Source organism: Epinephelus lanceolatus, chromosome 20, assembly GCF_041903045.1.
Source record: "Epinephelus lanceolatus isolate andai-2023 chromosome 20, ASM4190304v1, whole genome shotgun sequence".
In the NCBI taxonomy this organism is placed as follows: Eukaryota; Metazoa; Chordata; class Actinopteri; order Perciformes; family Serranidae; genus Epinephelus; species Epinephelus lanceolatus.
This window is the reverse complement of record NC_135753.1, coordinates 1,289,331-1,302,978: the sequence shown is the minus strand read 5'-3', so window position 1 is coordinate 1,302,978 and position 13,648 is coordinate 1,289,331. Positions and strand designations below refer to the sequence as shown.

General features: G+C 41.7%; 1 protein-coding gene across 4 annotated transcripts in view; it reads right to left on the bottom strand.

Annotated features, from left to right (window-relative positions):
* The window catches only part of LOC144458931 (uncharacterized), a 131,911-nt gene that overhangs the window by 29,602 nt on the left and 88,661 nt on the right, over window positions 1–13,648 (bottom strand). For all 4 annotated transcript variants that reach the window (XM_078162779.1, XM_078162781.1, XM_078162780.1 and 1 more), the window contains exons 3-4: window positions 12,560–12,659; window positions 2,198–2,332 (exon numbers count right to left, since the gene is read on the bottom strand). In XM_078162779.1, coding sequence (XP_078018905.1) covers window positions 2,198–2,332; window positions 12,560–12,659 — 235 coding nt within the window. The remainder of the gene's footprint in view (window positions 1–2,197; window positions 2,333–12,559; window positions 12,660–13,648) is intronic.

Sequence of the window (13,648 nt, the reverse complement as noted above, 5' to 3'; positions counted from 1 at the left end):
CGGTGTTCAGTGTGATGCTGGGAGATGTTCTCTTTCCTATTCTAACTGACTGTGGCCTGCCTGTAAGAAAGTCCAGTATCCAGTTGCAGAGTGGTGTGCTGAAGCCCAGAGTGTTCAGCTTCTCTGTGAGTTGTTACGGAGTGATGGTGTTGAATGCAGAGCTGAAATCAATGAATAACATCCTGACATGCATTTTTTTTGTTCTAGATGTGTGACTGCCACATGTAGTGCGTTGGATACAGCGTCCTCAGCAGATCTATTTGCACAATATGCATATTGATGGGGATCAAGGTTTGGAGGCAGGTAGTGGTGTAGTGGAGGGTATACTCAGGTATACGGGGTATACCCACTTCTTTTTCTATCCAGTTACAGTATACCCACCTATCAGCTAAAAAGCCATTGTAATATATAGAAGAGTATGCCCACTTCCTCATCAGTAACCTACCTATTTACCTAGTAGTACACCCACCTCATAAATTACCACTACACCACTGGAGGGTTCTGATATGCTGCATGACTAGCCTCTCAAAGCATTTCATGATGATGGGGGTCAGAGCTATGGGGCGGTAGTCATTCAAGTATGACACAGAGGACTTTTTTGGCATGAGGATGACAGTGGCGGATTTAAGGCATTCTGGGACAACAGTCCGGAGCAGAGATGTGTTGAAGATGTCTGTAAAAACATCTTTGAGCTGGTCAGCACAGTCTCTCAGGACCCGACCAGGTATGTTGTCCAGCCCAGCAGCCTTGCGGGGGTTGATACGGGTCAGAGCTCTCTTCACGCTGGATGGTGTGAAATGTAGAGTGTGCTCCTCTGGTCTTGGTGTGGCTTTCTGGGTAGGTGTGACGTTTGTGGCCTCAAACCGTGCAAAAAAAACATTCAGCTGATCAGGGAGAGAGGGGTCGCTGTCACAGATCTGTGTGACCGTGATGGCTTGGACTCCCCGCCACAAACATCTCGGATCCCTGTTTTCGGCGAAGTTGTCACTGATCCTTGCTGTGTGTCACTGTTTGGCTCTCCTGATTCCCCGAGCCAGATTGTTCCTTGCAGTTTTCAGAGCTGCTGCATCTCCCTCTTTGAAAGCTGCGTCCCGGGTCTTTAGCAGAGAGCAAACCTCACCTGTCATTCTGTTTGGAGTGCACAGTGACTATTTTGGTGGTAGTGACGTCGTCCCCACATTTGGAGATGTAGTCCAGGACTGTCACTGTGTACTCCTGTAGATCCGTATGGTCATTGAGGGTTGCTGCCTCTCTGAAGATATTCCAGTCTGTGATTTCCATACAGTCCTGTAAGGCTGAGATGCTCTCCTCTGACCAAACTCTCACCTGTTTCTTTACTGGTCTCACCAGTTTCACCCGAGGTCTATATGCAGGTATTAACATGACAGAGATATGGTCCGAGGAGCCCAGGTGGGGGAGGGGGGATGCCTTGTATGCCCCCTTTGAGGTAGTGTATGCCTTGTCCAGCGTGTGTGTCCCCTGGTTGCAATGTGTATGTGCTGATAAAATCTTGGCAGGACTGTCTTTAGTGGAGATCAACAACAGGGAAAGAAGATAAAGCATGTATCTTTTTACCTGCAGGGCTCCAAACTGCATCTATTTAGTCACATTTTGTGACCATGGACCACCAATGTGATAAATATTTTTAATATATGAACTAGACAGCAGTTGGTGTGTTTCCAGCCTACTTACAACAACTTTTGACTGCAGGCTTCAAGTTCACAGTAAAAACATAAACACTTTCTGCCTGAGACAAGCGGGTGCTTCAACAAAAAGCCCCAGTGATTCCAGTTTGATTTATTTTTTTATAACAATACTTTATTTAGCTTTATTTGGCAACATTTTATTCACCTTCATTATGACGGTAGCTACTTTATTTAACTTTACTGTAACTGCAGTTAAATCATTTTGTATTTGAGTAGTCTACAGTACGTAAGAGATGTCAGAGTATTGCGATATATATCGTATATCACGATATGGCCTAAAAAAATTGCAATATTATTTTTTAGCCATATCGCCCAGTCCTAGAATACACCTGATGCCAAGTGCCTATGGAACCACAAGGTGAATGATGAAAACTGTTACAGAGCCAGTAGCCAGAACCCACTGACCATCTAATTCACTTTCATCTTAGCTGAGCTGATAACTTGAAATGACTTCAGAGACAAAATGAGTTGTGAAAGAAGCCCATACTCACCCGATTGTGGCAGGGGTCAGGGTAGTCACAGATGTCCTTTGAGAAGACAGAACGCATCAACATTTTCACCTCTTGAGGGTAAACATACGTGGGCTGGCACAGATCCCCCTCTTTCACACCGACTTTGTGAAACATCTGGAATCAAAGTGAGAGGAGCATAAAGATAAAAGAGAAGAAGAGCTGAAACAATATTTAATAACTGCTGGTGGCTGTGAAGTATTTACAGTCCTTATTAGCCATTTATCAATGTAATTAATTTTTCCATCCATCCATCCATCCATCCATCTTCTCTTATCTAGGTCCAGGTCTTGGTGAAAGCAGGGCAGTCCAGTCTTGTCTCTACACAGCCATGTCCTTCGGATGGGATATATAATCCCTCCTGATTATTGTGGGTTTGCCCTTACTAATTGGACACGAATAGAATACTGTATTTCTACATGAATGTGTCCAGGAGGCATGTATCAGATGCCAGATGTAACCACCTTTATAGTTCTGCTGGGGGGCTTCAACACTTATGTGGACAACGATGGAGAAACCTGGAGGAGGTGATTGGGAGAAACAGCTTGCCTGATCTACCTGTGTGGTGTTTTATTATTGGACTTCTATGCTAGTAATGGATTGGCCATAAAAACACCATGTTCAAGCAAAGGGAGTGTACCTCCAACCAGAAACCCCTAGTCCAACGTTCAATGATCGACTTTGTGGTTGTATCATCAGACTCACCTGGACCATCATGATGGACACCAACAGTGAAGGAAACCATCAGGCTGAAAAGGAGGCCTTTCGGGCTTGGTTGGCCAGGGCTTTCATGAAGCAGCTGTATCAGTTGGCTGGAAAGGCTGCAGCTGGGGTGGTCACCAATGCAAAAACCCAGATGTGAGAGGAGTTCAAGAAGGCTGTGGACTTTCAGCTGGCCTCAAGGTAGTTCTGGTGACCCTCTCTCAGGAAGGGAAAGCAGGGCTTGTCTCAGACTGTGTTAAGCAGTGGAGGGAACTGCTGACTGTTGGGCTGTCTGGGCTGACATGCTTTTTCAGTGCTGCAAGGAGGTCAAAAACAGTGCCTGTCAGTGGCAGTCTGGGGTGGTGGTTCCCATTTTTTAAGAACAGGGGACTGAAAGGTGTGCTCCAACTATCAGCGGATCACATTGCTTAGCCTCCCTGGGAAAGTTCATTGCAGAGTGCTGGAGAGAAGGCTCCAACTGATTGCTGAACCTTGGATTCAGGAGGAGCAATGCAGATTCCTGCCCAGCTGTGGAAAAGTGGACCAACTTTTGACCATTGCAGGGCTGATGGTGACATCATGGGGGTTTTCCCATCCTGACTGCACGTGTTTTGTGGAGAAACCTTACAACTGCGTCCACCGGAAGTCCTGTGGCAGGTACTGCTGGAATCCAGGGTACCGGGGTCATTGCTACGAGCCATCCAGTCCTTGTATAAACAAGGTAGAGCTGTGTCCGCATACTCGGTGCAAAGCCAAAAACGTTTTCAGTACATTGTTGGCCTCCTCAAGGGTTGTTCCTTGTCATGAATCTGTTTGTGATATTCATGCAGAGGATCTCAAGGCACAGCCGGGGGAAGGATAAATGGGACCTCAGAATTACATCTCTGTTCTTTGCAGATGATGTGGTTCTGTTGGCTTGATCTCTACGTGACCTCCATAATGCACTGGAATGGTTTTCAGCACAGTATGAATAGTCGGGATGAGAGTTGACTGAAGAAGAAAGCACCGCCCACCAGCCAGACCAACTCTCTTATGTTACAGTTAAACAGTATACTAAAATATGTTTCTGAAAACATTTAAGACAAGACACAGGCGATGCAGTAACAGAGTCTTGCTTCAGATTTGATTAGCACTGCCTAGTTTGATAGTTTGACCACATTGCAGGAGCAGTGACTGACATGATTGACAGCTGTGTTTAGAGAGTCCTTGGCTCTGATTGATTGTTTTCATTTCACATGCTGTAAGACCATTAGAAGCGCTGCAAGGCAGCAGAGCAGGCAGAGGAATATGAACATGACAAAACTACTACTACTGCTTTAAGTAACTTTTACATTTTCTCCTAAACTGCACCAGGTTACTGGACCTTCTGTCAATCTCACTTGAACAAATCTCAGAATTGAGAGAACCTCCAGGGTATTGGACAGAGCCTATTTGTACAAATAAATTCCTACTGAAAATGGACTGCAGTATATCCCATTTTGTCCAACATGCATCGCTTTCCCAAAAGAGAACAGGTGCAAGAGATCTGTGTATGCGCAAACAAATTAATCATGTAGGAGAGAAAATCTTATTCAGTCAGTAACGTTCTTGTCATAGATTTACACCACTGAGGGCTCCGCTCTTAAGGTGCTCCCTGGAATAGACTAGTAGGATGTAGGGCTGCACGATTCTGGAAAAAATGAGAATCACGATTTTTTGGCTTATAATTGAGATCACGATTCTCTCACGATTTTTTTCAACATAAATATTTATTGTGCTTATTTCCTGATACAAAAGGAAAAGTAACAAAAATTATAAATAAATAATAAAGAAATATCATTAAATAACAAACCTATGATTGTGCCTGATACAAGAGACACAAGGCACATAAACTCTGGTCAGCAGAGAGGGAACACTCCTGTTTTTAGCTTAAATGCAACAGCTGACAGCCTGACACTGACCATAAAAACAATAAACTTTAGTCTCTTGTCTTCTCTTACAGCTTTTGAACAATTTTAACAATAATATCAATGTTGAACAACATTTTTCTGAGGTAGGTATTCCAGGCCTGGAATTAAGTCATTTTTAGGGCAAGGCCACTTTGGCCTTTGATAAATACAAATTTATTGGGGCATCACGGCCAGAATGTGGGGCACCAAGGCCAAAACCAATGGTGCAATAACAATATGTGCTAATTACATTGAATGAAGACAAAACAACATATGTGTTGAAAAACAGTACTGAGTTTATTAAAACTGTAAACTGAACATTTGATTTTTCCACAAAATGCTGTGTGATAAATGTTATCAAAATTAAATTAAAATGTGAACAATTCATAATATTCATTGTTATTGTTATGATAAAATAAAGTCTAAATGGACTAAGGAAGATCAAAATTAAATGTTTCAACACCATGCATTTGACAGGAGTATACACCTAACATAGCCTACATATCTTTAATCATATAATTATTTATATGTCTCTATGTATATTTTTACATAAATCCCCAATATTTTATTTGCCTTTAAAAAAATCCTCTTCCTTCATTTAATTTGACAATGTTTACTGTATTATACATATTAATTCTCTACAGGATCTTGTATGTTCTTTAATGTGTGTTCAATTTATTAAAAGAAAAAAAAAACGTTTTGGTGAACCCTCTTCCTCAGAGAGGATCTTTGCCTCCCAGTTTGTTCCTGGTGGCAGAGCAGAGTGAACCATCTTTCTATCAGAGGATCTTTGTCCCATGAGAGCAGGCACTCAGCTGCTCTCTGTGTCCGCAGTGTAAACAACTTTCGCTGGCGATTTGACAGTCACTAGAAGCACATTATAACCCTTTGTAAAAGTTTCTGTGTGGTACTTGTGTTGTACACGAGCTAACGTTAGCGGCTAAGGAGGCTGTCCGGTATGTGTTTGTGTGTCTGTCTGAGGAGTGTCAGTACGTAAACTTGTAAGGGGTCCTCCTCACGTTGTCGACTCTCTCCTGCTCTCGCTGCTTTCCAAACTGCCAGCCGGCTGTCGCTCTGCATCATGTGGTATAACGCTGCGTCGTTGGGAGCACTTATTTTCATGCAGATGATGTCCCGACTCCCGGCACGGGCAGGGTGGCAGAATTGCCGTCATTGAAAAATTAGATCGCATATGCATATGAATCAAGATCACGATTTTATTACGATTAATCGTGCAGCCCTACCGCACAGGAGTAATTCACCTTGCATCAGCTATAGAGAACAAGGTAGTGCCGAAAAACAATACACAGTAGCCTATACATATATATATTTTTATATATATATATATTTATATATATGTATATAGCCAGGAAGTTTCCACTCTGAGAGAAGCGTTGGAAACACAGGCAAGCGTGATCGAAGACCAGGGAATGGCTGCGGCTCTGGATTGCCGGATGACTGGGCTGGTGCTGCTGCGTTGGGATCGCAGGAGAGGGAAGCGCCGGGGTCGGCGGAGCCTGCACAGCAGTCACTGGGGGTGACAGCGTGCCCCCAACTCCTCTCCCCAGCATGGAGTACTGTTCTGAAGGAAGGGAAGCGCAAGCCTCAGAAGCCCCAAAAAGTGTAATTGTGTAGGATATCTGAGTCACCAAACAGCTTAATTTCAGCGCTTGCAAATCCTGCCATGAGTACGGTTAGGTTCACCTCAAGGCTTTGGAACCATTGGCGTTTTTATATGCAAATATTTGCTATTTTTGTATCTGTCTGTCCTTTCACTGTGTCTTGTATTTTTATTGTAGGCCTACTGTACTATACACACACACACACACACACACACACACATACATATATATATATATATATATATATATATGTATACATACATACATATATAGTATGCATATGTATACTGTGCATTGTTTTTCGCCACTACCTTGCTCTCTATAGCTCTCCTGTGTGGGATCAATAAAGTTCTTATCTTAGCCATCTGAGAAGATCAAATACATTGTTTTTGGTGCCTAACTGTTTCCCAAGTATATTAGTGCATGTGTGAATGAATAAACGAGAGGCAATAATCTAAATGTCTTTGTAGAAAGGCGCTTTATGATATTAAGTCCATTCACTTGTATTAGTTTACAGTGCAGCCTTGCCACATCCAATATGGCGGCGACGTTGACGTATCGCAGCAGCAGGCAAACCCACTTGATGCAGCGTCTACATATATATGTCTATGCTAGTAGCATGCTATGCCAAAGCAGGACGTGCAATGCAGGAAACCTTCTAAAACTACAGAACCCAAGGCCAAGCTGAGAACAACGCCCAAGCTAAGCATCAGCCAGACTACATAAAATATCTGTGTGGAGCAGCCAGCCTGCTGTGGACCTCAGAAATTTCCCCACCAGAGTATTATTTTTAATTTGCCAGCCACCACCAGCATTTTTGATCACATTCATTAATCTTTCAAGCCCCACAGAATAATTTCTTCTATGAATATGTTAACAGTTTAACACGTGAAATGAAAGAAGAGACTTTCTGTTTTTAAAAACAAATACATTTTATTCTATCTTATTCCATTCCTTTTTTATCAACACTTGAATTTATTCATTAAAAAAAACATTTCTGACAAAAAGCTGAGTAAAATGCATTTTTGTCAAAGAATGTCATTTTCAACATTTCAACATTTTTTTCATTTTTTACATTAGTTTGAATTGAATAAATGATAATATTTATAATAATAATGAAAATAATATTCTCTTTGAGTTATAGTGGAAAATGTTGCCACGTTCAGTGATCATTCAGTGTTCTGTTGTCTCCCTCTCCTCTGTGGTCATCTTGTCCGTGTGTCACTGTCACCGTCATGGTGATCACGTTTCCTCCCACCAAACTTGTTTGCTTCTTCATCCAAATTGGATTCAGAAGGTTGATCAAAACCAAAAACTTTGTTATTAGACAATGCAGTGCTGTTCTATTTCACAAGATGTGTAACAGTGCCCTCTATCTTATAACAGTGAAAACATGGATTGCTGAAATATCTTGTCAATAGTAGGGAAGCGTTGTGTCATAAATGATGGAAAATCTCGTCAATGGCAGGGATAGTGTAAATAGGATGCAAGCATACATCTAGAAAGAGGCCGCTGCAGTTCTGGGAAGGCTCTCTGAGCATTTTTCCAGAAGTTGGAGGCAGACATTCATCTTGCTGAGGGAGGACTGGATGTTCATCAGAGTGGTGAGGAATGGGTCTTCATCCTGATGGTCGGTGAAAGGTTTGAGTCTTGCTCTTTTAGCAGAGGTGCTAATGGTAGCAGCGGCCTGAGCGTTAGCATTAGCAGTGGGGCAAGAGCAGTTCCTTCTCTTTGCTGAACTTTTTTTGGGGGTGGACCTGCAGCCTGATTGTGATGTTTGACAATGAAAAACTGAAAAGCTGTTCCTGACTGGCCCCTAAGGGAGCAGGGACATTGTGACTATAAAGAGCTTCAAGGATCTTAATCACTGGCCAGTTTTAATCAATGGAGTGTTTTTAATTGCCAGGCTAGAGCTATGACAGATGCTGCAGCCCTCTACAGCTTTTTCTTCTGCCCCTTACTCATCTTCTGGAGCTTCAAAATAATTATCATCAGTGTTGGAGCCATCATCTAGAAGAAGTCTATAGCTTTCATTATGGTGAACACAAAGCTTTGGCAGCAGCAGCAGCAGCAGCAGCAGCAGCACTGTGTGGCAGCAATGCTGTAGCAGGGATCAGAGAGTACCAAGTCATATTTAAATAACTTTATTGGGACGCCCAGTAGCTCAGTGGGTAGGGTAGGTGTTCCATATACAAAGGCAATGTTTTTGCCACAGCAGCAACAGGCTCAATTCCAGCCTGTGTCCCTCTGCTGCATGTCACCCCCTCCCTCCAACAAAGGCAAAAGCCATAAAAATAATCTTGGAAAAAAATGCACTGCCTTGTGTGGTGTGTGACTGATTAGAAACAGTGATTCAATCAGCAGGTTGTCACAGCTGGGGCGTATGACTTTGTGTCCTGCATGAAGTTAGGCGAAATTTCATTTTTATACTTTGTATGTAGGCCTATTATGGAGAGTCAACTATTTGTTATCTATCTAAAACTATGTATTTATTCATCTATTTATTTATACAAAACTATTTATCAGGTGTGTATACTGTATATATTCCCTCCCACTATAGCAATAGTTTTGCATTCCCTTGCAATAACGTTTTGGATTCCCGTGAGCCACCATTGTCACTTCCTCTTCGATCGGTGACCAGTGACGGACTGGCCATCTGGCATTTGGGCAAATGCCAGAACGGCCTTATGGTCCTGCAGCCACCAGGCAATAAAAAAAAAAAAAATCTTCTCTTGGCAGCCCAAAACATTTTTTATCGGCCACAATATACGTATAAGTAGTAGCCTAAATATAATTTTAAATAAATATGAGTGAAATGGGGCTACCGGTAAAGTGTTTTTGGTCATCAAACATTTTCTCGCGATCATTAAGTGATGACATTTGACATCTGACAAGTGACAAATGAATGATGGGTAATGCACTCAACGTCAACAACAACATCACAACAAGAAAAGAAAATGGATCGAGGCATGAAAAGACGGGTGGAGAAGGGTGGAGAAGGGTGGAGCGGAGAAAAAGAGAGAGAAAAAAGGGAAAGCTATGCTCGCGGAAAGAGAAAAGTATGCGAAAATATCAGATTTATTTACAAAAAAGTGTTTACCCGGCGGGGACAGACCGAGCACCTCTGCAGCAAGTGCAGTTAGCAGTACGGCCTCTGCCTCAGAGAAGAGCAAACTCCTTCGCAGCCTGCTAACTACTTAAAGGTAAGACATAATAATAATAATAATAATGATAATAATAATAACTTAATTTGTATAGCACCTTTCAAAACGGAGTTACAACATGCTTAACAATAAAAACAATTACACAATTAAAACAATTAGTACATAAAACAATAAAACATCAAATAATTTAAAAAGAGTTACAATAATTAATTACCATCAATTAAGAAAAGACCATACGATAAATGTGAGTAAGAAGAGATTTAAAAGAAGACACTGAGAGACACATATTTATTTTTATACTCTAGCTGTGCAGTGCTCTTGTCATGTGTTGGTGAAGCTATTGTAATATGCATTGTGGCTGCTGTAACATTTATTATGTCTTATAACACATAGGGTCCTTCTTGTTTCTGTTGTACCTAGTGCTTTTGATAGAGCTATTGAAATGTGCACTGTGGCTGTGCAGTGCTCTTTTCATGTTTTGGTGAAGCTATTGTAATATGCATTGTGGTTGATGTAAGATTTATGTTTCTGTTGTTATAATTTGGTTGTGCTGTCTTCTGTCCAAGAGGGGGCGCCTATGGTTAATGGTGGAAGTAGGCTAAGCCTTTAGGATGAAGTTGTGTGGTGTTGGATTTCAGATTTTCGTGTTTTGGTAGACATAGACCTAGTATTATTAACTGAGGTTATTAGTCTGACCTTTGAACGTGCCTGAATTTATGGGGGTTCTGCTGCTGCCTTATTATCTTGTGTGCTGTGCATTGTTGTCTACTGTACCAGTGCAACTGTAGTGAGTTGATTGCGTGGTGTGTGTTCTGAATTTCTGCATTCTCATCATATGGTTAGTTTTGCACATGCTCCCATGCAAGCCACTAATCAATTTTAGCATTCATAATGACTGTGTCTGTATATCTCCTCTTCTATTGTGCATCAAGGCAGTGAGTGAGTGTGTGAGTTTCTATGGTAGTTGTGGAACAGTCTGTGTCTCTGTGGCGCTCTGAAACGTTCTGCCAATGGTAGTGTTTTTTATGTTAGTATGTGTAAAATCATCAATCATAGTACCTAGTAATATGTGGGAGGGGGGATATGAGACACCACGCCTGTTCTTTCACAAATAAGGAACTGATGATCTAAAGTGATGTAAAAATGCATATTTTTTTGTAAAATAATATGAAAATTTTTCACCCCTGGCTGGCCGATGCGCCGCCATGGGGCCTCTGTGTCAAAAATGCCAGGGCCTCTTTTTGGTCCCAGTCCGTCACTGTCGGTGACCAACGTAAACTTGTATCAAGCTGGCGAGATCTCCTTTTAAACTGTAGTGCCTACTTAATTAGGTTCGGGAACCAGCACCGTGCCGGTTCTGTGTCAGTTGTAATGCGCTATTTGTGACTCCGGGCCCAACTCTGCCACTGATTGGCCAGTCTGACATTCTAATACATAAAGAACGTTAGTGAAATGCACTGATTAAGTGGTGGGTGATCGATTTGCCTGACATCGATTGATTTATTTTATTATTATTATTTTATTTTAGCTCCTGTTAAGAGCGTTCTTAAGAGCGTTCTTAAGAAGCTCTTAGCGCTAAGAGCGATCTGGGAAATGCAGACATTATCATGTCAACATACAGGGAAAATCTGTCCAGAGTTTATGACATTTACAGGGAGAACTAGAGCCATTTGACTAAACCTGACGTTATTACTGCTGTAGCATGATGTTATTAGGCTAAACAGTACATTTCTAACAGTGTCTGAGCTGATTTATTGACACAGCATGCTTGTAGGCTGCTGTAACGTTAGGTTTACAGAGGAAATAATGGGATGTGACTTAATTGGGTGAAAATATCGTTAGTGAAACAGAAACAAGCATTAGTTAGGGGACAAGAGCCAAGAGTCACAAAGACTCACGTATGTTAAAAGTTACTTACAACCGGTGTATTTACTGTATGTGTCCTTCGGGGGTCCTTCGCCCGTGGAACGAGTAACATGACCACTAACTTGTCCCCAAACGAACGCATGTGTTTCACTAACGTTCTTTATGTATTATGAAGAATAGATTGGCCAATTAGTGGCAGAGTTGGGCCCGGAGTCACAAATAGCGCATTTCGACTAACACAGAACCAGAGCAGTGCCCTTTCCCGAACCTAATTAAGTAGGCTACTTCGACAGCATGAAAGACAATAATAACACTACAGTTTAAAAGGAGATCTCGTCAGACAAGAGTGACACACAATTTTACCTGATATGGGCCACAGCTTTATACAAGTTAATGTTGGTCACCGATCAATGCGGGCATCTAAGAGGAAGTGACAATGGTGGCTCATGGGAATCCAAAACGTTATTGCAAGGGAATGCAAAACTATTGCGAGGGAAGGCAAAATTTATTGCAAGGGCACACAAAAAGTATTGCGAGGTAACGCAATGTATTGCGAGAGAATGCAAAACTATTGCGAGGTAACGCAAAAGTATTGCGAGGGGACGCAAAAGTCAGTACAAGGGGACGTGACAAAGCGTCACTATTTGATGACAATGAAATGTCAGGAATGAGAACAGGCAGCAGCTGCTGTGACAGTTGGCGATGACTATCTGTGCCACTGTTCTGCACACTAAATTGATTTGATTTGACTGGGCCAGAATCAGCTATATCTGAGACTGACCGGCCAATCACCTGTCATGGTTGATCAAGCTCAATATCTACTGATTGTATCGGTGCATCTGTAATATTTATGCCATGAAAAATGGTATTTTTCATTAATGTAACCTTTAACGGTCATTCGCTGTTGCCAACCAAACAACCTCAAATGCTCCTGTTTAGTGCTATATAAATAAAGTTATTGTTATGAGTATCAATTTGCAAATGATATAGGGTCAAAACTTGTATGATGTCAAAGAGCAATGGTTGTAACACGTATTTGCATTTTATTACACGAATACTGACCAGTTTTCTCTGCAGAAGCCTGTAGACCTTCTTCCGACGGATAAGGTCACTCCTCAGGCATTTGGCAGTGTGAAGCAGTGATGCCATCCACACAGGAAGTCTGAAGAAGAGGGAGGATTTAGACATCTAGGGCCGTATTCACAAAGCTTCTTAGTACAAAGAGTTGCTCCTACTGAATTCTTAGAATTATGATGTTTTCTTAGAATTTCCCCTTACAGTTAAGACTAGGACCTTGTAAAGATAAAAGTTAATCACAGAGCATCTTGGACTTTAAAAGAGCTCCTACAGTAACAAAAATTGTTAGGAGGAGGGAGGAGGACTTTTAACAGGCTGCAGAGTGTCTTAAGCGGAGGAGAAAATGGTGGAAACACAAAGAGGTCGGAGAAATATTCTCCAAACAATATATCAGTCAATCAATTTTATTTATAAAGCCCAATATCACAAATCACAATTTGCCTCATAGGATTTTACAGCATACGATATCCCTCTTTCCTTTGGACCCTCTCAGCGGATAAAGAAAAACTCCCCCCAAAAAAAACCCTTTAATGGGGAAAAAAAAGGTAGAAGCCTCAGGAAGAGCAACTGAGGAGGGATCCCTCTTCCAGGATGGACAGACGTGCAATAGATGTCATACAGAACAGATCAACATGATAAATTAACAGTAATCTGTATGACAGAATAAGACAGAAACAGAGACAGAGAGAGATGCAGGACAGACAGTAATGACAGTAGCTTACAACAACATTAATGAAAGTAATAATATTATAATAATAATTACGGCTATTGTGGTACAATACATTGAAAGTATATATTAATATATGATAGTATACATATGTGCCAGTAATCATGTATAATAACAGAAGAAGTATGACTAATGATAACAGCAGCAGCAGGAGACATCAGGCAGGACCACGGCAGCAGCAAAACCACACACGTCACACTATCCAGGCACCACTGCGATATAAGTTAACCTCCGAGACAGTGGAGCACAAGGCTCCGGAGAAGAGTTAGGGACATGCAGTATGGCCGAGTCAGCAAGATGTAGTAACAGGACATGAGTGTTAGCAAAAGGGGGAGAGAGAGAGAGAG